Source organism: Mobula hypostoma, chromosome 11 (genome assembly GCF_963921235.1).
Source record: "Mobula hypostoma chromosome 11, sMobHyp1.1, whole genome shotgun sequence".
In the NCBI taxonomy this organism is placed as follows: domain Eukaryota; kingdom Metazoa; phylum Chordata; class Chondrichthyes; order Myliobatiformes; family Myliobatidae; genus Mobula; species Mobula hypostoma.
The window spans coordinates 46,970,372-46,990,866 of record NC_086107.1 but is presented as its reverse complement, the minus strand read 5'-3'; the positions used below and the strand labels follow the sequence as shown (position 1 = coordinate 46,990,866).

General features: G+C 41.6%; 2 protein-coding genes and 1 long non-coding RNA gene across 5 annotated transcripts in view; 2 read left to right on the top strand and 1 right to left on the bottom strand.

The window, feature by feature from the left end:
- The window catches only part of abcc8 (ATP-binding cassette, sub-family C (CFTR/MRP), member 8), a 181,210-nt gene extending 174,929 nt beyond the window's left edge, over positions 1-6,281 (top strand). For 2 of the 3 annotated variants that reach the window (XM_063061994.1, XM_063061996.1), the window contains one exon: positions 6,065-6,281. In XM_063061994.1, coding sequence (XP_062918064.1) covers positions 6,065-6,202 — 138 coding nt within the window. In that variant the 3' untranslated portion in view covers positions 6,203-6,281. Of the gene's footprint in view, positions 1-5,731; positions 5,908-6,064 lie in introns of all 3 variants that reach the window. The other variant, XM_063061995.1, reaches the window with a different exon arrangement.
- LOC134353709 (uncharacterized) overlaps positions 1-13,647 on the bottom strand; it is a 46,254-nt gene extending 32,607 nt beyond the window's left edge. The window contains exon 1 of the long non-coding RNA XR_010019662.1: positions 13,567-13,647. This is a non-coding gene — a long non-coding RNA (uncharacterized LOC134353709). The remainder of the gene's footprint in view (positions 1-13,566) is intronic.
- Positions 13,648-14,172: 525 nt separating this feature from the next.
- On the top strand, positions 14,173-16,340 carry kcnj11 (potassium inwardly rectifying channel subfamily J member 11). The gene has a single exon (XM_063063191.1). It carries the CDS (start codon positions 14,485-14,487, stop codon positions 15,625-15,627), a length of 1,143 nt encoding a protein of 380 aa, XP_062919261.1. The 5' UTR covers positions 14,173-14,484; the 3' UTR covers positions 15,628-16,340.
- Positions 16,341-20,495: the final 4,155 nt, after the last annotated feature.

Below are 20,495 nucleotides of genomic sequence, written 5' to 3'. Positions count from 1 at the left end.
TGAGTTGTGAGGACAGAGATGTGAATAGTTAATTTATAAAAGCATTTTGAGTATAAACACATATTCTGAATGGGGCATTGTCAAAGCTAGCATGTTTCATCCATGTATAACTACCTTGAAGAGATGGGTGGTGGGCTGCCATCTGAGACCACAAATAATAAACTGATAAAACTACCATAATGCTGTGCTATAATTTCACACATAGACCAAAAGGGCAAAAGGCATAACAAGCCTGTTGCATAAACCATCATCATTTTAGTAATATTTATTCTTTTAAAACAATTCAAACTGAAATAGAAGGGAGAAATGAGCTCACCAATTATGGATTATTAGGCTCTGGATTACCGTTCCAGTAAAACCACTAATACATCTATCCAGAGCAGGGGTTTCCAACCTTTTTCATGCCATGGACCCCTACCATTAACCCAGGGGTCCGTGACCCCAGGTTGGGAACCCCTGATCTAGAGCTTCAAAATTAATTGTATTAATCCATGAGGTTAGTAATCAGGTACAATAGAGATGAGTAAAATATAAGTTTACCTTTAATGAACTGGGTTCATACTAAATTTTCTAACATATAAACCTGACATTGTTGCAATTGGCAAGGAGTTAAGAGACTTTACACACAAGAGATTCTGTAGATGCTAGTAATCTTGAGCAACACATACAAAACGCTATCTGCCTCAACACTATCTGCCCTTCCACCTATCTTTATTTCATCCCTAATCTTGGCCACAAAGAGATTAATTCCATCATCCAGATCAGTTACAACACTATTCCCATTGGAACATCACTAGTCAGCAGCAGCCAACCAGAAAAGGCCCCCTTTATTCCCATTCTTTCTGTCCTATCAGTCAGCCAGTCTTCTGTCCATATTGGTATCTTTCCTGTAATATGGGCTCCTGTCTTGTTTAACAGCCTCTTGTGGGGCGTCTTGTCAAAGGCTTTCTGGAAATCCAAGAAAACAACATCCATTGACTCTGCCTTGTCTATCCTGCCTGTTCTTTCTTTCCACAAAGAATTCCAACAGATCTGACAGGCAAGATTTTCCCTTGAAGAAATCATGCTGGCTTTGGCCTATTTTAACATTTGCCTCCAAGTATCCTGAAACATCATCCTTAATTATGAACTCTTAACATCTTGTCAACAACTAGTCAGGCTAATAGAACAATGATTTCCTGTGGTTTGCCTACCTCTCCTCTTAAAGAGAGTGAGGTGACATTTACAACTTGCAAGTCCTCCTGAACCATTGGAGACTTTAGTAATTACTACTAATGCCTCCACAGTATTTTCAGCTACCTCCTTCAGAACCCTGGGTGGCAGTCCATCTGGTCTCAGTAACACATCTACTTTCAGACCTTTCAGCTTCACAAGCATATTCTCCTTAGTAATAGTGATTCACTCACTTCTTCCCCCCCCCCCCGACACCTCAAACTCCTGACATCCTTCTGGTGTTTTCCATAGTGAGAACTGATACAATATACTCATTGACTTTACCTACTATTGTTTATTCCCCATTACTACTTCTCCAGTGTCACTTTCCAGCAGTTCAATATCCACCCTTTCCTCTCTTTTACTCTTCATATATCTGTAAAAACATTTGGTTTCCTCTTTTCTATTATTGTCTAGCTTATCTTCAGCTTTTCTTTCCTTATTGCTTTTTATAGTTGTCTTCTGTATTTATAAGCTCCCCAATCAGCCAGCTTCCCTCTATTTTTTTGCTATATTATATGCCCTCTCTTTTATTTTTATCCTGTCCTTAAGTTCCCCTTGTGAGAGACGGTTGCCTCATCTTCCTTTTAGAATGTGTTTCCTGGCTACTGTTCAGAGGCCTGTATATAACTCTCATCAGGGTCTTTTTCATAACTCCACTCACAAGGATTCTACATCTTCTAATCCTGTGATTTGTTTCAAATTTTAACAACAGAGCCATTCCCCTCCGCTCACCTGCCTATCCTTTTGGTATGATGTGTGTCCATGAATGTTAAGCTCCCAGCTATGCTTTTCTTTCAACCTTGGTCCAGTGATACTCAGTCACTGCTGCCAATTTCTGGCTGCGCTACAAGATAATCTACTTATTTCGTAAACTGCGTGCATTTAAATCTAGCAACTTCAGTCCTGTATTTTTGGCCCTTTTCAAATTTTATCTCCATGTTACCATAAGATAAATTTGTATCCCTTTCTAAAACACACACATAAAGCTGGAGGAACTCAGCAGGCCAGGCATCTATGATGTTGACATTTCAGGCCGAGACCCTTCATCAGGATCTGGGAAAAAAACGAGGAATAGAAGGTGGGGGGGGGCCTGGGTGCAGGGAGGAAGAACCATAAGGTGATAAGTGAAATGGCGGGGGAGGGTTGGTGTGAAGTAAAGAGCTGGGAAGTTGATTGGTGAAGGAGATAGGCAGGTAAGGAAATAAAGTGAGAGAGGGAAATGGGAATGGGGAATAGTGAAGGGGGGTGTTCAAGAAATTGATGTTTATACCATCAGGTTGGAGGCTACCCAGACAGAATATAAGGTGTTGCTCGCTCCTGCAATCTGACTGTGCAATCATCACGGCAGTAGAGGAGGCCATGGATTGACATGTCAGAATGGGAATGGGTAGTGGAATTAAAATGGGTGGCCACTGGGTGATCCCGCTTTTTCTGGCGGACAGAGCATAGGTGCTCAGTGAAGCGGTCTCTCAGTCTGTGTCGGGTCTCGCCGATATACAGGGAGCACCAGATACAGTAGATAACCCAGATTCACAGGTGAAGTGTCGCCTCACCGGGAAGGACTGTTTGGAGCCCAGAATAGTAGTGAGGGAAGAGGTGTAGGTGCAGGTGTAGCACTTGTTCTGCTTGCAAGGATAAGTGCCAGGAGGGAGATCAGTGGGGAGGTTCGAATGGACAAGGGAGTCATGTAGGGAACGATCCCGGGGCGGGGAGGGGAGGGAAAGATGTGAAGATATGCTTGGTGGGATCCCACTGGAGATGGTGGAAGTTATGAGCTGGATGTGGAGGTTGGTGGGGTGGCGGGAGGATGGGGTGAGGGCAGACGTGTGAGAAATGGAAGATACGCAGTTGAGAGCAGCATTGATGAATGAAAAGCCTCATCTTGAGAGCAGATGCAGAGAAGATAGAGGAATTGAGAGAAGGGGATGGTGTTTTTACAAGTATCAGGGTGGGAAGAGGTATAGTCCAGGTAGTTGTGAGAGTCAGTGGGTTTATAATAGACATCAGTAGATAAGCTCTCTCCGGAGATAGATAGAGAGTTTGAGAAAGGAGAGGGAAGTGTCGGAAATAGACAAGGTAAATTTGAGGGCAGGGTGGAAGTTGAAGGCAAAGTTGATGGAAGTCAACGAGCTCAGCATGGGTGCAGTAAGCAGTGCCAATGCATTGTCGATGCAGCGTAGGGAAAGTTGGTGAGTGATACCATTGTAGGCTTGGAACACAGACTGGTCCACATAGCTGACAAAGAGTCAGCCATAACCAGGATCCATACGACTGCCCATGGCTACACCTTTTGTCTGAAGGAGGTGGCAGGAGCTAAAGGAGAAATTATGAAGAGTAAGGACAAGTTCTGCCAGACGGAGGAGAGTGGTGGTGGAGGGGAAGTGGTTGGGCCTGGTGTCCAGAAAGAAACAAGAGAGCTTTCCTGGTGGGGGATGGCGATGTACAGAGACCGGACATCCATAGTGAAAATAAGATGATTGGGGCCAGGGAACTTGAAATCATTGAAAAGGTCAAGGGTGTGTGAAGTGCCATGGATGTAAGTGAGAAGGGACTGAACGGTGGGGGGGATAAAACTGAGTCGAGGTATACAGATATAAGTTCAGTGAGCTAATAAGGTCAGTGATGGTGTGGGACACTATAATGGCCTGGTGCTCCTTAGTGGGGTCCTGTTCTAAGTGGGATGCTGTCTAAGTTGCATGCCATCTTGGTCAATGTCTCCCATCCACTACATAATGTACTGGGTGGGCACAGGAGTACATTCAGCCAGAGACTCATTCCACCGAGATGCAACACAGAGCGTCATAGGAAGTCATTCCTGCCTGTGGCCATCAAACTTTACAACTCCTCCCTTGGAGGGTCAGACACCCTGAGCCGATAGACTGGTCCTGGACTTGTTTCATAATTTACTGGCATAATTTACATATTACTATTTAACTATTTATTACTATTTTTCTATTACTATTCTATTACTATTTATTATTTCTATGACTATTACTATTTACTAATAGTAGTATTACTAGTTCTATTACTATTTATTATTTATGGTGCAACTAACGAAAACCAATTTCCCCCGGGATCAATAAAGTATGACTATGACTATGACTATGTTCGAGGGGTAAGTAACAGGAAGTGTCTGACAGTTGTCACCAGGCCTCAGCAAGCTAGAGGTCTGTCTGCCAGACTCCTACAGCACCCCCCTTATCTGCAGGTTTGATGGTGAGGGTTAGGATTAGGATTACTGCAGAGGGTGTGGAGAGCAGTTTGTTCAGAAGGAGTGAGGTTGGAATTGGAGAGAAGAGTGGTGAAGTCGAAACGATTGATATCCATTATCAATGAAAAGATCCAGAGCAGGGTGTCCAGGAAGAGGAGGAGACTTGAAGACAGAAGAAGGGGTCGTTGGTGCGGGGTAGAAAGTCCTTACCAAAGAAGTAGGCCTGGAGATGGAGGCGGTAGAAGAAGCATCATGGCGCTTGCAGAACTCACTGAGGTGTGTGCGCAGGGGGACAAAGGTGAGGCCCTTATTGAGGACAGAGAGGGGAAGGTCGGAGGGGTTGGTGAAGACCCAGCACAGATGACAGCTGGGATCAGAGGGGGGGAAAGGGATTGGTAATGTCAGAGGAGACGGGAAATTAGGGTGAGAGGAAGATGGGGTCTCCAGGGACCCAAGAGCTGGAACCTCAGAGAACAGGATTGCAGAGTGGTGACTGGGGAAGGAAGACAGGCCTACTTCTTTGGCAAGGATTCCACCAAGCTGAGGCATGAAGAGTTAACATATGAGAAGCTCCTGGCCTGTACTTGCTGGAGTTTATAAAAATGAGAGAGATCTCATTAAAACCTACTGAATATTGAAAGAACTAGATAGAATCGAATTAGAAGGAATGTTTCCAATAGTGGGAGAGTCTGGGAATCAGAGGGTGATGAATCTATATAATTCATTGCCACAGAAAGCTATAGAGATTAAGACACTGTGCAAATTTAAAACAGACTTAATTAATGAGGGCAACAAAAGTTACACAGAGAATTCATAAGAATGGGGTTAAGAGGGAAAATAAATCAGCCATGACCAAATGGCAGGGCAGACTCAATGGGCCTAATTCTGCTCCTTTGTCTTATGGTCAAAGTATTTAGAAAGGTTTGAGGAGTTGGGGTGAGAGCACATAGAAAATAGGGTTCAGTGCAGAAAAGTGAGAAAGGAGCTCAATCCTAAAAATAGTGGTCTTTGAGTTCAGATTTTAACATGTTTAGGGTTGAAAATGTGATGTTTTGTATGGTGCAACTGTAACGAAAACTAGTTTCCCCCGGGATCAATAAAGTATGACTATGACTATGAAATGGGGTAGACTAAATTTGGGAAATGATACTATCCAGTGGTATTATTATATATTACAATGGAACAAAGGACAAGGCCAATTCAATAAATTAAGGCAGTGAATATCATGGGAATAGTTTGACTTGGCGTATCTTAGGTTTTTTTGTGTACCTATGTGAAAGATTTCTTTCGCCTTTTCCTTTGTAGCATCGCGTTTCTCTAATTCTGGATGCGGATCAAATTATAGTGCTGTCTGAGGGCACAGTAGCAGAGAACGATTCCGTTTCCAATTTGCTGAGCAAGGACAGCACATTTGCCTTTTTAGTGAAGACCAATATTTAAAGATGGTCACAAAGATGACTTACTGGGTTTGTATGGGAACGGTGTGTCATCATTATAAAAGCAGAAATCTTTTGCTTTCAAAACTAACATGGGCTGTTTTTGTTTTTCAGTGCTGAGTGGCTAACTGAGTTTCCTATTTTTTTAAAATAATATCTGGTCTATCAATCAATCAGACTAATTAATACTTTGGTTTTCCAGCATCGTGTGCATACCATTTTGAATGCAGACCTGGTGATTGTGATGAAGAGAGGAATTATTTTGGAATATGACGCTCCCAGCAGACTCTTGGAACAAAGGGATGGAACCTTTGCCTCTTTTGTACAGGCAGATAAATGATACACAGCAATAACTGCATTTGTAATTTCATTTGTTCTGTAAATAAAATTGGCATATTTCTTATGGATGCGTTGTAGTGGCCAAAGTTTTGCTCAGTAGCAACATAAAACATTAAACCATCATTCAGTGAATGGATTTTATAGCTAGACCACATGCATTGTTCAAATTTACTACAAAAAGAGACAACAAATCAGACTAACATTCACATTAACACAAAGCCTCTTCTAACAAAAAAGTTTGAAGAGTTCCAAAACTTTCCAAAGTCTAAATAATTCTACCATATACCTACAATATTTTACAATAAATTTACATATATAGTAATTGGAAGACTTCCCCCTCTCCCCAATCTACTACCTATATATTCCTTCTCAATATAAATCTGACACAATCATTCATTCCAAACAAAGAAAACAGCATTTTTGTGGTTTGATACGACTCCAAGATGGTGTCTACCTACCTGGTTGCGGAGTCAAAGGTGTCTAATATTCTGCAAACAACTTGAAGGGGAAGGTGAACAGCTACGGTCTTAGTACATTTAAGTACCAGTGATAATGGTAGAAAAAGAGGTGAGGTCCTGCATGCATGTTTAGGAAATTAGAATTGAGGTTAAAACGCAAGACTTCAATGTTCTTATCTGCAATTACTATCTGTGCAACATCTTGATGAGTGCAGAAATAGGAAGTTGAAATGTGATTGGGCAGATGGGTGGAAAGTGAAGCTTTAGATTCCAAAGGAACTGGAATCTTTTCTACAAAAGATGGGGACTGCTACAAACTAGGCCAGTTGCAGCTCCTCAGGAACGCTAATTTCCCTGTAAAACAGGTACTGCTGTTTAAACTAGTTTGGTTGGGGCTGTGAACCCCAAAACAGAATCAGCAGAGAGAAAAGTTCATCTGGAGATGGAAGGCAGGACTCAAGGAAGAGGTATTTAAGAAGACCACAGTGCAGGACAATAATAAATCTGTCGATAACTGGAGGGTATCAGGAAGGGTAAGAATCTACAAGCATAGCAATACACCGGAGTAGGAAAATTATTTAGCTGAAGGCAAAAGAAAACAAAATAATCAGACAGCTTTTACCAGATTACAACAGAGTAAGGACTTTAGTGACAATGAAAATAAATCAAAACTAATTTGTTTTACTGGGCAAGTATATGAATGCAGAATATAGTAAATATAAAACTACAAGCATAGTTATCATGGAAATGTGATTTGTTTGGTTGTGGCTAAAAAAAAGTGATGTGAATATTACATACTTCATGCACAGTATGAGTTGGAAAACTGTAAAGGAGCAAAAATGCAAGAAAATTGCAGAGAAATGCAAACATTATATAGGGTAGTCAGAATGGGAGGATTTTAACTACAGTTTAAAACACCAGCCAAGCCTCAACTGGAATATTGTGTTTCTTTCCGATTATCACATTGTTGGAATGTATTAGGAGGTGTCCTGAAAAGATTTAAGAGCATCGTTCCAGGGATGAGAGACTACATCCAAAACAATCGATCAGAAAATGGGGCTATTTGGAGTAGAACAAGGGGAGATTGGAAACAAGTATGGAAAATGATGATGAGCAGTTAGGACAGAGTGGATAGTTACCATCGCTAACCAGTTGCTGTAGAGGGGAACAAATTAGCTGCCTTCCTTCTCAGTCCTGAAGAAGGGTCAACTGTCTGTTTATTTCCATGGATGCTGCCTGACCTGCTGAATTCTTCCAGCATTTTGTGTGTATCACTTTGGATTTCCAGCATCTGCAGAATTTCTTGTGCTACTTGCCTGTTTTAAGGGCATTGTGCAATGCACACAGTGGAAATTCAGGACCGACAATAACCAATACTCTCATCCACACCTCAAATTCCTCTGCAACATCAGTACTGCAATGGTGATAAGCTCTCACTTCTAGCCACAGTGCACTTTTTAAGTTTAACTAGAAATTTAAACATGGTAACAGGATGTAAAGCACTTGTTCACACGCATCATTAATCAGTTTCAGTTAGCTGCTTTGACGGGCTTCCTATCAATACATTCAAAACTCATAGATGAATCTGATACTTAGAATGGCGTCGCACGGAAATGAGGCCAGCAAACTTTCTGGCAGCAAAATGGTTTCCTGGAACAATCAAACAGTCCCTATTCCCTGTAGTAAGGGTGTGGAGTAAAGAAATGCTGGAGGAGAATCAATTGTTTATAGCTCATCTGTCGCCGTTTCCAGTGAATTGCTTCCAGTTATCAATACCACAGAAGATCATCATTTGCAAATTAAAGACCCAAAGATACTTTTATAAATAAGGGAGAAAATTATATGTGTTCAACTCAATCATGGGTAAAATAGTTATCCAGAATTCTCCAGCAGATGGTCAAGTACAGTAATATCTTAAATATTCACATTCAGATCTGGGGTAGTTCAGAATCATTCATAGTATCAACAGGCAATTATTTTGGTCTTTTTTTTTGCAGCATGCTAGCAAATTCTAACAGTCCACAGTACTAGCTATATTTGATGCATCTGGCTGCTCCGTACAACTAGATGTGAACTTTCCCTTACTATTATTTTGATGTCAGACTTCTACAATCTTGACAGTGAATATTCATAACATATTGAAAGAAGCAGCGAGATTCAACCCAGGAAAAAGAATAGAATTTTTGATGAGGAAGTGGTCTTCCAGCTCATTATGGTTCTGGCAAGTTATCATATCACAGTTCTGCAGACAACTGCATCACAAATACTACTGAGAAAGTCAACAGCAAAATTTATAGGCTTAATTTATTCTGTTCCACTGACAAATGCAACCACACTACATACCCAATTAAATTACCTACTTCATACTTGTAAGTCATTTCATCTTTGCACTCCTGTAACCATCGATCATAACTATCAGCCAGGGCTGTACTTGGAGCTGAGGTGACATAGGCAACAGGTGTGCGGCATTTAATTTGCCATTGAACTATTGGAGCCAAGCCATCTTGAGTTTGGCTATCTTCATTTATCTGGGCTACAAAGTAGGCTGGCATTTTCTAAAACTGCAAGGCAAGTTTGTGTCTGTTGTTCGTCAAACCCTGTTACACTTCAATTAATCTCTAAAATACAAATAACATTGCCACCATGGATCTACTTCAAAGGGAGATTGTGAAGAATTCATTTACTAAATTTACATGGAACCAAAATAGTTGAAGAGAAGATCCAACATTTTATATTTTTAAAAAAAGATTATCTAATGGGATTACAGGATTATTCAATTAAAATGTTTATGATGATTGGCGGAAATGATGTGAAAGATTAAAATTTATTTTCTCTAGTGGCAGAGTTGGGGATAAAGCACAATTGAAATTTCAGCTCTGTTATTTTGAGTCAGAGGGACTTCACACAAAAGCTGAAAGCAGATTTAGCTACAATTATGAAATTTAGAATTCCAAATACTTAATTAGGAAGAAAGGGGATAGAAATAAGATGCAAATCAAAACTTGTAATAACACTTGAAATCCTTAAGTATTATTGCTTACAACTTGGGACATATCTTTCTAGCTCTAACACCTACACTACCAAGGTGGGGGATGGAATACAGAAGTTGTCACGTTATGTTGCAACTTCACAAAACACTAGTTAAGCTGCAATTGGAGTATCTTGTGCAGTGAAGGCTGCCAGATTATAGGGTGTGATTGCATTGGAGCAGTGCGAAGAGGTTCATCAGGACATCACTTGGATTGGAGGACTTTAGCTGTGGGGACAGATTGGATAAGCTGGTTTGTTTTCTCTTAAGTGAAAGAGGCCAAGGAATGACCCAACAGAAGTATGTAGAATTATGAAAGACATAGACTGGGTAGATGATCAATATCTTTTTCCTATAATGAGGATGTCAAAGGCAAGAGGACATCATTTTTATCTAAAAGGGTTGGAGTTTTAAAGGGGATTAAGTGATGTTTTTTACACAAACTGTTTGCTATCTGGAAAATACTACCGGAGGAGATGGAGGAATTAGGTTCAATAACTATATTTATTGTCCATATATTTATATATTAATCAGTGGATTAAGTAGGAAAGATATAGCAAGGGGTGGTCCTAGAACAAGCAAACGGGATCAGAGAACATAGATAGGCAAATAAGTTGCCATGAGTGTATGGGCCAAATAGCCTGTTTCTGTGCTGTATAACTCTATGATTCTCTAACAGAGCACATTAAACAGAGCAGAAGTAGGTCACAAAGTCCTTCAAGCCTGTCCCTCCATTCAGTATGTTCATCCCTGATTAATGCTGGCCTCAATTCCTCATTACCCTCAGCTCATCAGTATTTCATAACTCTCACACTTGTGAACATTTGTCCACCCTCCTTAGAATTATATATGTTTGAATAAAGTCTCTATTCATTCTCTGAACTCAATGGAACTTTGTTTAGTTTCTCTCCCATTCCAGGAATTAGCTTGGTAAATCTCCTTTTGATCAACCCTGTGTCATTATATCTCTTTTTCAGTAAGGGGGCCAAAATTGTGAACATTATTGTGGATCTGGTGTCACCAACACCCTGCGCAACTGTAAATGAAAAGTTATTTTTAAACTCCAAATTCTTCATAATAATGGTCAACATATCATTTGCCTTCTTAACTTGTCATTGAACCTGCTGATAACTTTTTGTGCTACATACACTAAAGCACCTAGATCCTCCTGAACTTTATGCATTTGCAGTCTTTCTCTCTCTTCATTTAGGTAACAATCCACTTCACTTTTTCTTACCCAAGTGCATGATCTCATCCTTTCCCACATTAAACTCAAAGGTTAGCTACATGCACAGTTCTGCCTGGCTGGAATCCTAATCAGTCCCAGAATTGTGATGCCATAGTAGTTATAGTACCACAATAATCATATGTCAATTTGGTCTTATTTTGTTACAAATCTTTCTTCCAAGTTCTCACTATCGCTAACAAGCGTCAATCCAAAAACTTGCCATTCCAAACACCCCTATTGCAAATATAAATATCGCAATTTTAACTTCAGTTTTATCCAATTATTGTACTGCATTTACAGGGGATCTGTAGTTGAAATACTACTGGCTGACCCACCTGACTCCAGAAAAGAACTTTCTTTTAGGATATTCTTACTTTTTGTGACAGAAATGTCACTTCAATGCCAGGTACAGTCGAAGAATGCCAGTACAAGTTTTCCCAAACTAACCTTCCGTTTATTTAACTTCCCACCTATCCCATAAATATACTGTGCTCGTGCTGTCCATGGAAGTTGTTGTTCTATCAACATTTTTAAAGGATGAATACCAATAGTCCCATGGTTATATTTAGCACTTGAATTGCTGAAATGGAAATGCCACATTTTGGTAAGAAGTATTACTTAGCAGATTGATTAAAGCTGTAACCTGTGGTATCCCACAAATGACAGACTTGATCACCCAATCTCTTCTGACTGCCCAGCAATGGACAAAGTTAAATATAATCCTGCGACTATCAACTCTCAACATTAAATAAGTGTAGAGTTAACTGCACAAGCACAGTTAAACTTAAAGCTAAATGTAATTGCTGGAGAGTCAGGGAGGTATCTGTGAAGTCAAAAGGTTTTGGGTTGAGATTCTGCATCAGGACTGAGGAAAGAAAAGGATGAGAAAAGATGGCCAGTATACAGGGGAAGTCAAGGGTTTGCATACAGTAAGTTGAACTAATTGATGGGGGCTGGTGGAAATGATGAGAGGATGTATCTAGATGGTAACGGTGGGGGTGAAGGGGCAAAAGATGAATACAGTTGCAAAAAGCTGGGAGGACCAATGCGAGTGGGAAAGGTTCTGAATTAACCAAAATTAAAATATTCAGTATTCAGTCACCAGGTTGCAAGCCACCCAAAGTAACACAAACACGAGGAAATCTGCAGATGCTGTAAATTCAAGCAACACACACAAAAAATGCTGGTGAACGTAGGTAGGTAGGTAGGTAAATAAATAAATAAATAAATAAATAAATAAATAAATAAGGGATGGGGTGCAAAGGGGACATGGGGCATTAACGGAAGTTAGAGAAGTCAATGTTCATGCCATCAGGTTTCAGGTCTTGGCCCGAAACGTCAACTGTACCTCAAAGTAACACAAGATGGTGGGTACATGGATCGGTGAGGTATGGAGGACTATGTTCCAGATGCAGGTAGATGCAGCTAGCCAGACCAAGTTGGTATAGAATAGATAGGCTGAATGGCCTGTTTGTACTATAGTGTTCTATGACTCCATGCTGTTTATCATACTGTATAACACCTTATATTCTGCTTATGTAGCTTACATCCCTTATCCTCAGCCACATCTGGTCATCAATTCCCCCCCTCAGCTGTTTTTAACCTGTCACATGCAAGCTGCTGTCACCTCTCCCTCTCTGCATTTTCATACATTGACCATCTTTCCTCCCTCTCATTCCTTCCCAATGCAAGGTCTCAATTGAAAACTCCACAAACACTGCAGAGACCTGCTGAGTTCTTTCAAAAGTACATATTTTCTTCAGATTCCAGCATCAGCATCTCCAGTTAAATTCAGAAATGGTTAATTTGTTACTCCAAACACGAGGAAATCTGCAGCTGCTGGAAATTCAAGCAACACACACAAAAAATGCTGGTGAATGCATCAGGCCAGGCAGCATCTACAGGAAGAGGTACAGTCGACGTTTCGGGTCAAGAGCCTTCGTCAGGACTAACTGAAAGAAGACACAGTAAGAGATTTGAAAGTGGGAGGGGGGAGAGGGAGATCTAAAATGACAGGAGAAGACAGGAGGGGTAGGGATGGAGCCAAGAGCTGGACAGTTGATTGGCAAAAGGGATACCAGGCTCTAGAAGGGAGAGGATCATGGGATGGGAGGCCCAGGGAGAAAGATGGGGGAGGGGAGCCCAGAAGATGGGCAAGGGGTTATAGTGAGGGGGATAGAGGGAGAAAAAAAGAGAGGGGAAAAAAAATAAATATATAAATAAATAAAAGATGGAGTACGAAGGGGAGGTGGGGCATTAACTGAACTTAGAGAAGTCAATGTTCATGCCATCAGGTTGGAGGCTACCCAGACAGAATATAAGGTGTTGTTCCTCCAACTTGAGTGTGGCTTCATCTTGTCACCCTAGTTGTCTAGATTGTGTAAAGATCCTAAAAAAAAAGGACATGCAAATAAAGTTGAAACTCCAACACAGGAAGCCGTTTGAACCAGGAATATGAAATAATTTGAAATTGCCTGAATCACTAGAGCTAAAAGACCACACACCTGCCACTGCAGTTACTTCAATGCCAAGTCTGTTGGTGGGCTTTATAACAGGGAGATATCTCAGGTAGGAACTGACTTTAAACGTTGAATTGTTCACATGCTGCCATAAAATTTACCTCATACTAAAGGCACGAACAGAAGGCTCACCTTTATTATTGCAGCAAAGTGTGGGTTCTTGACTATGTTGAAACATGTTTCAGACACCCATTTGTCCCAGATAGCTTTCAGAGGCACTGCACTTTACTCCTTTCATAATCCAGTGAAAGAACAAACCACAGAAAATCTATCAGGAGCAAATAATGAGGTAAAGACGGGAATATAGACGCACAGGGCGAGCGGCAACCTGATCTCCACGCGCTTCCCTTGATTGATTACCGACTGGAAAATCCAGTCCGACTTAATGCTGGGCGAGTACATGACTAATGGCCCAACTACGCTTGCTGTGCTGCACTGTGCTTCGAACAGCGAGGCTCAAAATATCCAAGGGTCAAGCGCTAAGCCTGAAAATGTTTGTACAGGTGTACAAACCCGTGAAAGATGCCATACGTGGAAGCCTCTGCATCACCGTGGGTTAACCTGGCCGCATAGCTACAAGTGCTGATGCAGCGCCTGTTTAAAACAATTCAGACAACCTTAATGCTAGTGATATTTTAAAGAGTCATATTCAAAGGTATTGATACCCAAGAGAGATAATAGAGAAAGCGTCTCCTTCCCGAGCAGTTGCTAGCCAAAATCTAATTACATGCGCGAAGGCGATCACTGGTGCCAGTGAGAGAGGGAGGACCTGCTGCCAATACCGACAGCACGGCTGGGGAAGCCGCGGGTCAGGAACTGCCGGACACCGGAGCCCGTCAGCCTCCCCTATCTAGTTACGGTCATGATTGGCGGCGGCAGCTGAAGCTGCTGCTGGTGGACGACATCGTGCCCTCCCCTCCCTTCACATCCCCTCCCCTCGCGTCCTTCCTTAGCTGATGAGCAGAGCCGGGCAGAGTGGGACTGCTCCTCTCCGCCTCTCTCGCCGTGACTTCGGCTGAGTTCAGACGGGCAGTCGGCAATGGGCCGGGGATGTTGGCCAGAAAGGACCTCGTCCCCGAGGAGTATGTACTGCGGCTGGTGGAGGACGTGTCGCGGCCGCGCTACCGGGAGAAGCAGCGTAAGGTACGCTTCGTCAATAAGAACGGCGCCTGCAATGTCGCGCACACCAACATCCGAGAGCAGGGCCGCTTCCTGCAGGATGTCTTCACCACACTGGTGGACCTCAAGTGGCGACATACACTGCTCATCTTCACTATGAGCTTCCTGTGCAGCTGGCTGCTCTTCGCCATGATCTGGTGGCTGATCGCCTTCGCGCACGGCGACCTGAACGGCGCCGCGCCGCCCGCCGTGCCTTGTATCACCAGCCTGCACTCCTTCACTTCAGCCTTCCTCTTCTCCATCGAGGTGCAGGTCACCATCGGCTTCGGCGGCCGCATGATCACCGAGGAGTGCCCGGCTGCCATCACCGTTCTGATAGCGCAGAACATCGTGGGGCTGGTCATTAACGCTATCATGCTGGGCTGCATCTTCATGAAGACGTCGCAGGCGCACCGGCGCGCCGAGACGCTCATCTTCAGCAAGTTCGCCGTCATCTCGCCGCGGAACGGCCGCCTCTGCCTCATGTTCCGCGTGGGCGACCTGCGCAAGAGCATGATTATCGGAGCCAGCATCCGCATCCAGGTGGTGCGGCGCACGACCACGACCGAGGGCGAGGTGCAGCCACTGCGTCAGATCGACGTGCTGCTCGACAACCCGGTGGGCGGCGGTGCCATCTTCCTCGTCTCGCCGCTCATCGTCGCGCACGTTATTGACCGCGACAGCCCCCTCTACCACCTGACGGCCGCCGACCTGCAGCGCCAGGACTTCGAGGTGGTCGTCATACTCGAGGGGGTGGTCGAGACGACTGGCATCACCACCCAAGCCCGCACCTCCTACCTGGCCGACGAGATCCTGTGGGGGCACCGCTTCGTGCCGGTGGTGAACGAGGACGATGGCCGCTACTCGGTCGACTACTCGAAATTCGGCAACACTGTGAAGGTGCCCACGCCGCCCCTCGGCGCCCAGCAGCTGGAGCAGGAGCAGGCCGTCGGGAGCGAAGGACCGGTTGCCGCCTTCGACATTTCGCCCGGAGTGAGGAGGAGGTCCTCAACCTCCCAACCCAATGATTCGTGACCCCAGCACCACCTCTCCCCCAGGCTGACGGGTGGCAGGGACGAGATCCCAACACCAACCAGGCAACTCTTCCAAGCTTTCCCAAATCGTGTTTCCCAGGGGGTTTTGTTTGGCCATTTTGCATCTACTGTATTTAAACGTGTTACAATTTTGTAAATAGAATTTTGCTAAAGAAAACTGATAAGAGACATTAAACTAGACTATTGGTAGCGCTGGCGTGGTTAGGTTTAAGTACTAAGGTTAACAGTTCTCTATATTGATTGTAGTAGCTGTTGATCAATCTAGTGGCCAGCCATTCTATTTTCTTCTTGGAGGATGGCAGACCAACAAAAGGTGCATTGCTACCATCTACTGAGTTGGAGCGTGGAGCAAAGAAACAAGAAGTTTACCCACTAAATACAGCCCCCTCCCCACCAAAACTCAAATAATATCGTAGTCTAATGCTTTTCAGAAAGTCAAATTCTGAACAAGGAATTATTCAACCTAATGTGTGAAATATGTAAATGTGCAAGTATAACTACTGTCCTTTTATACTCATCTCCCAGTTGATTTCGCACCATACACTGAATTTTATAGAAATGCCTTCCTTTGTTTGCCTTATCTGAACTTTGTTGCCACAGTCAGGAGAACGTGCAGATGCTGGAAATCTGAGCAGCACACACAAAATGCTGCAGGAACTCAGTAGGCCAGGCAGCATCTATGGAAAAGAGTACAGTCAACATTTCAGGCCAAGACCCTTCTTCAGGACTCAGGTGTCCTGATGAAGGGTCTTGGCCTGAAAAGTTGACTGTACTCTTTTCCATAGATGCTGCCTGGCCTACTGAGTTCCTGCAGCACTTTTTAAGTCATGGTTTTCACCTCTCTTTTATACAAAGGCACCACTATATTTATGTCCTTAGTTTTAAGTGATTGCTTGACTAGAATGTCTGTCACCCCATCTCCTTCAACTTCAACATGGGTAGGGCCCCATAAGAACTGATTACACAAACATAGACCCTGCTGCCGTAACAGATGTTGTCCAATCTCAATAGGAATGTCCGGCCTATAATCTGAAATATCTGTTTTAATAAATGTCAAAACTGAGAACAAATCAGAGCACAGGAGTACAGAAGCAGGGTGTACTCCTTCTACTCATTTCCAAGCTAAAATAATAACAATCATCTCAGATGTGAATAGTGATACATATACTATGATAGTCTTCTTAATAGTCAGCGGAGTCTTTGGAACATAACAGAAATGTCTGAACGACCTGTTACTGGATCATTTGAGCCATCTATATAGATATGTAAGAAGCCATAATATCTGCCTTGCATATTGCTGAATTACATGTGCCACTGGTAAGCAATCATTCTTCAGCTTGATCTTTTCTTAAAGACGTAAATTAACCACACACAAAGGGAAAAACCATGGAATGAGGTAAACTATGTCCATAATCCACATTAAACAACCCAAGATTTGGTGCCCATTCATTTCCCATCCACCCAAAACTGAAGATATTATGAATGCAGTGCTCCCAACACTTTATTAATACTGCCAATGTTGGATGACCAACTTTATGTCCCATTACGTTAACCCAATTAACCACTGGTAACTGTAATCTGCATAGATACAAAGGTAATGCAAATTGGGGATAATGCAAAAATTGGGGATGGTTGAGCTTGAACTAACCGTTCTATTTCAAAGCTCTTGTGGAGCTTAAAGGGAACTTACACACTAAATGCCCTTTAAGGTTTGACCTCGCATTTGAATTTTGATTGACAAACCACTGGCCCTCTCAACAATAAAGGAAGACTCTGCACATTTCACTGCACCAGCTAGCTGGCTTTTAACACTACCACAAGACAATCACAGGAATTTTCTGACACTCAGCTTTCAAAATGCAAATACTCTCAATTCACCACTTGCAACCGGAAATATGCTCACTCCTACACAGAATTAACCAGCTTTCAATTCTATAAGTATGTTTGCAACTAATGTATTACAAGTGCATAAAGTACATTTCAGACTATTGGCTTGAGCAAGAATATGTAATAATTGATTCAGCAATAATTGATAGACCCCCCCCCCATTGAAATGTTAGGATTCTTCATCAAGCATTAGTAATTTAACAAACTTAGCCATGTCCTTCGCTTTGGTAGTGCTACAGGATTAAGGATGACCTGCTTCATGTCAAGTTCCCTGGGTTCTGTGGTAGCTAATGAAGCTTATTTTGGCATTCCTCGGTACTAGATAAGGCAAGAAGCTGAATAGTTGAATACATGGTACATCCCTTCTGTCTTTTATATTGTATACCTATCAGCTGGGCGCAAAGTTCAAAAAAATACTGTTCTCCATTTCAAGACAATAGTTCCCAAGCAGAAGTGTCACTAACATCTTTGAATCACTTCCTCTGTCCACCCAGCAATTTATTGCTTTTGCAAGGTTGGAGTAGTGTGTCTGGTTCTAATGTTGAGCATATGAATGATGTGGCTTGTCCATTCGAGCTGAATGAGTGCAGTTCAGTCCTCAATGCTGAGAGAAAATATTGGCATTAATCTGTTTTTTTTTACTGGTGGACTAGATATTGTTGTTTGTGTCCTCCTGCTGTAGGTGATTACATCTTGGAATCATCCTGGAGGGTGGGATCATTGCTGCCTAGTAAACCATGAACCACATCACTTCAGACAACCAAATGCTGAAGGTGTCATGCACAGGTTTTAGTAAAATTCATGCTGAATGTAATCCTTTGGACAGAGCTGGAAGCTGAAACAGTCCATATAAGAAGTGGTCCATATTTTCCATGGTTTTGATGTAAATTATTATGGTCAGGAACAGGAGGCAATTTAGTAGAGTGAGGCATATTGGTATTGGACTTGTGTAGATGTTTGATGTAAGACACATTCTCAGGTGTGCTTCAGTGAACAATCAGCCATGATCTGGAGCTAGGCCTCTGAACATACGCACATTTGCCTAGTTCGGTGTTGAATGTCGGGGTAGTGGTGTCGGAGTGCAGGTGAATAGGTTTAACATTTTCCCATTTATCCTTAGATTAACTTTGCTCCAGTAGTTAAAATGTAGCCTTATTGAGAGAAAGATCGAGGAAAGGGTTCAACAAACAATATAGCCTTGTGTTAATAATATCAGTAGATCAATAAACCAATCCAATATTGCAATTGCACACTGTTACACTGCATGCATTTGCTTTTTAATCCTATGAAATGGCACTGTCTAAATCACGTGTATTCACCAATTGTGGAAAACATAAGTAAAATTTTATAACTGAAGAAAGGCTAATAAAACACCTGATGGCATTTTTGAAGAGCACATGCAGAGGACGACACGACATTTTTAACATACAAATTTAGCTTTAAGTACCTAAGAATATCTATGACACTATAGGGAAAATTTGTATATTGAGGACTTACTGTATATTTATTTCATTATTGTTGAACTGATGTTTCCTACCATGCCCTACTTACAAGTATTTATAAACAATTCCAGAAAATTGGAGAGTGAAGCAATAATTTGTAGATATTGAAAATATACTTGAATGATTGAAATTAAATCATGTTAATTCTGTAATAATTTTGATACTCAGAATTGCCAATAATAAAGTGGCCACCCAGGAAAGTGCACTGGAATGTGATGACTAAAAATACATTTCAAGATTTATATAAACATTAAATACTTTAATCTTTTATATTTCACTTGAACTTTTCAGGGACAAAGGGTGGATTCTGAGAGGATCAGTTTCAAATCAATGTTCTTGAGGATTTAGTTTGAAATGGAAAGAACGGTTTAAACAGAGGTTCATTTAGAAAGACCCATTTTCTCTGTAATAAGGGTAATTGTGTTTTAATTCCTACTGTTTCTTATTAAAGTAATGAGAATCTGCAAACAAAAAACAGAATCGCTATGTATTTTTAATAATATCCTATCCAGATTCCCATGAAAAATTTCCTCTTTAACTTACATTCAATAGCTTTATTCAGGACCTACAAACACTAGACATTGCAACCATATAAGGAAAATTTGGAGTATTATTGATTCCTGAATCAGGTAGTCCATGATAATTAAAAGCATAAAATTGGAGCACTGGGGTGAAATTACCAGAGTTCTCAAAATGGTGCTTGTTTTAAAGATTAAAATAAAACAATGTTTTCTTGATTCACAAAGACGGTAAATATTGAGAACCAGTTGGTCTGATCTGCACCTGCAGCATAAGTGCTCCCATGTAAAAAAAAATCCACAAAAGGATTGCAAGCTATTTATTGTACACACTTCTTAATGCATTATACAAAGAGATTTTCAGGTTTAAAAGTTTATACATTTGTTGTTTTTCCCAATCTTCTGAATCAATAGCTAAGTAGTAAGTTAAATATTGCCAGCATATTTACCTTTAATGAACCATGAATTATAGTTTCTGTAAGGGAACAGAGTCAGAATTGAAAATTCTACAAAGAGAGTATCATAGAAGAATGTGTTGACATTGCATGAGCTAATGGTGCTAAATTAAGATCCATGAAAATGTACTGTGTACAAATAACGCACTTTAATTGCATTGTTGTTAACAATAATAGTTTGTAGAAATTAAATTTTATATTCCACATCTTTTGCATGGAATACTGTTGAAAGGTCATCCAAAAGATCTTTAATAGCTGAAACAAACAATTTACAACATTCCAGATAATGATGGTAATAAAAATGTTTTAGAGATTTTAATCTGTATTTCAAACATGAAAGGGATTGAAGAATAAAAAACTCTCTATATTGAAAACAGAATAGGCGACAGAAGTTTCTGGAATATCCCATAGATGAAATCTTGTCTTTCTTGCAGCTAATCATGTCAACAGTATTGTTTAATTTAGCAGCACGATTATTAATCCGCA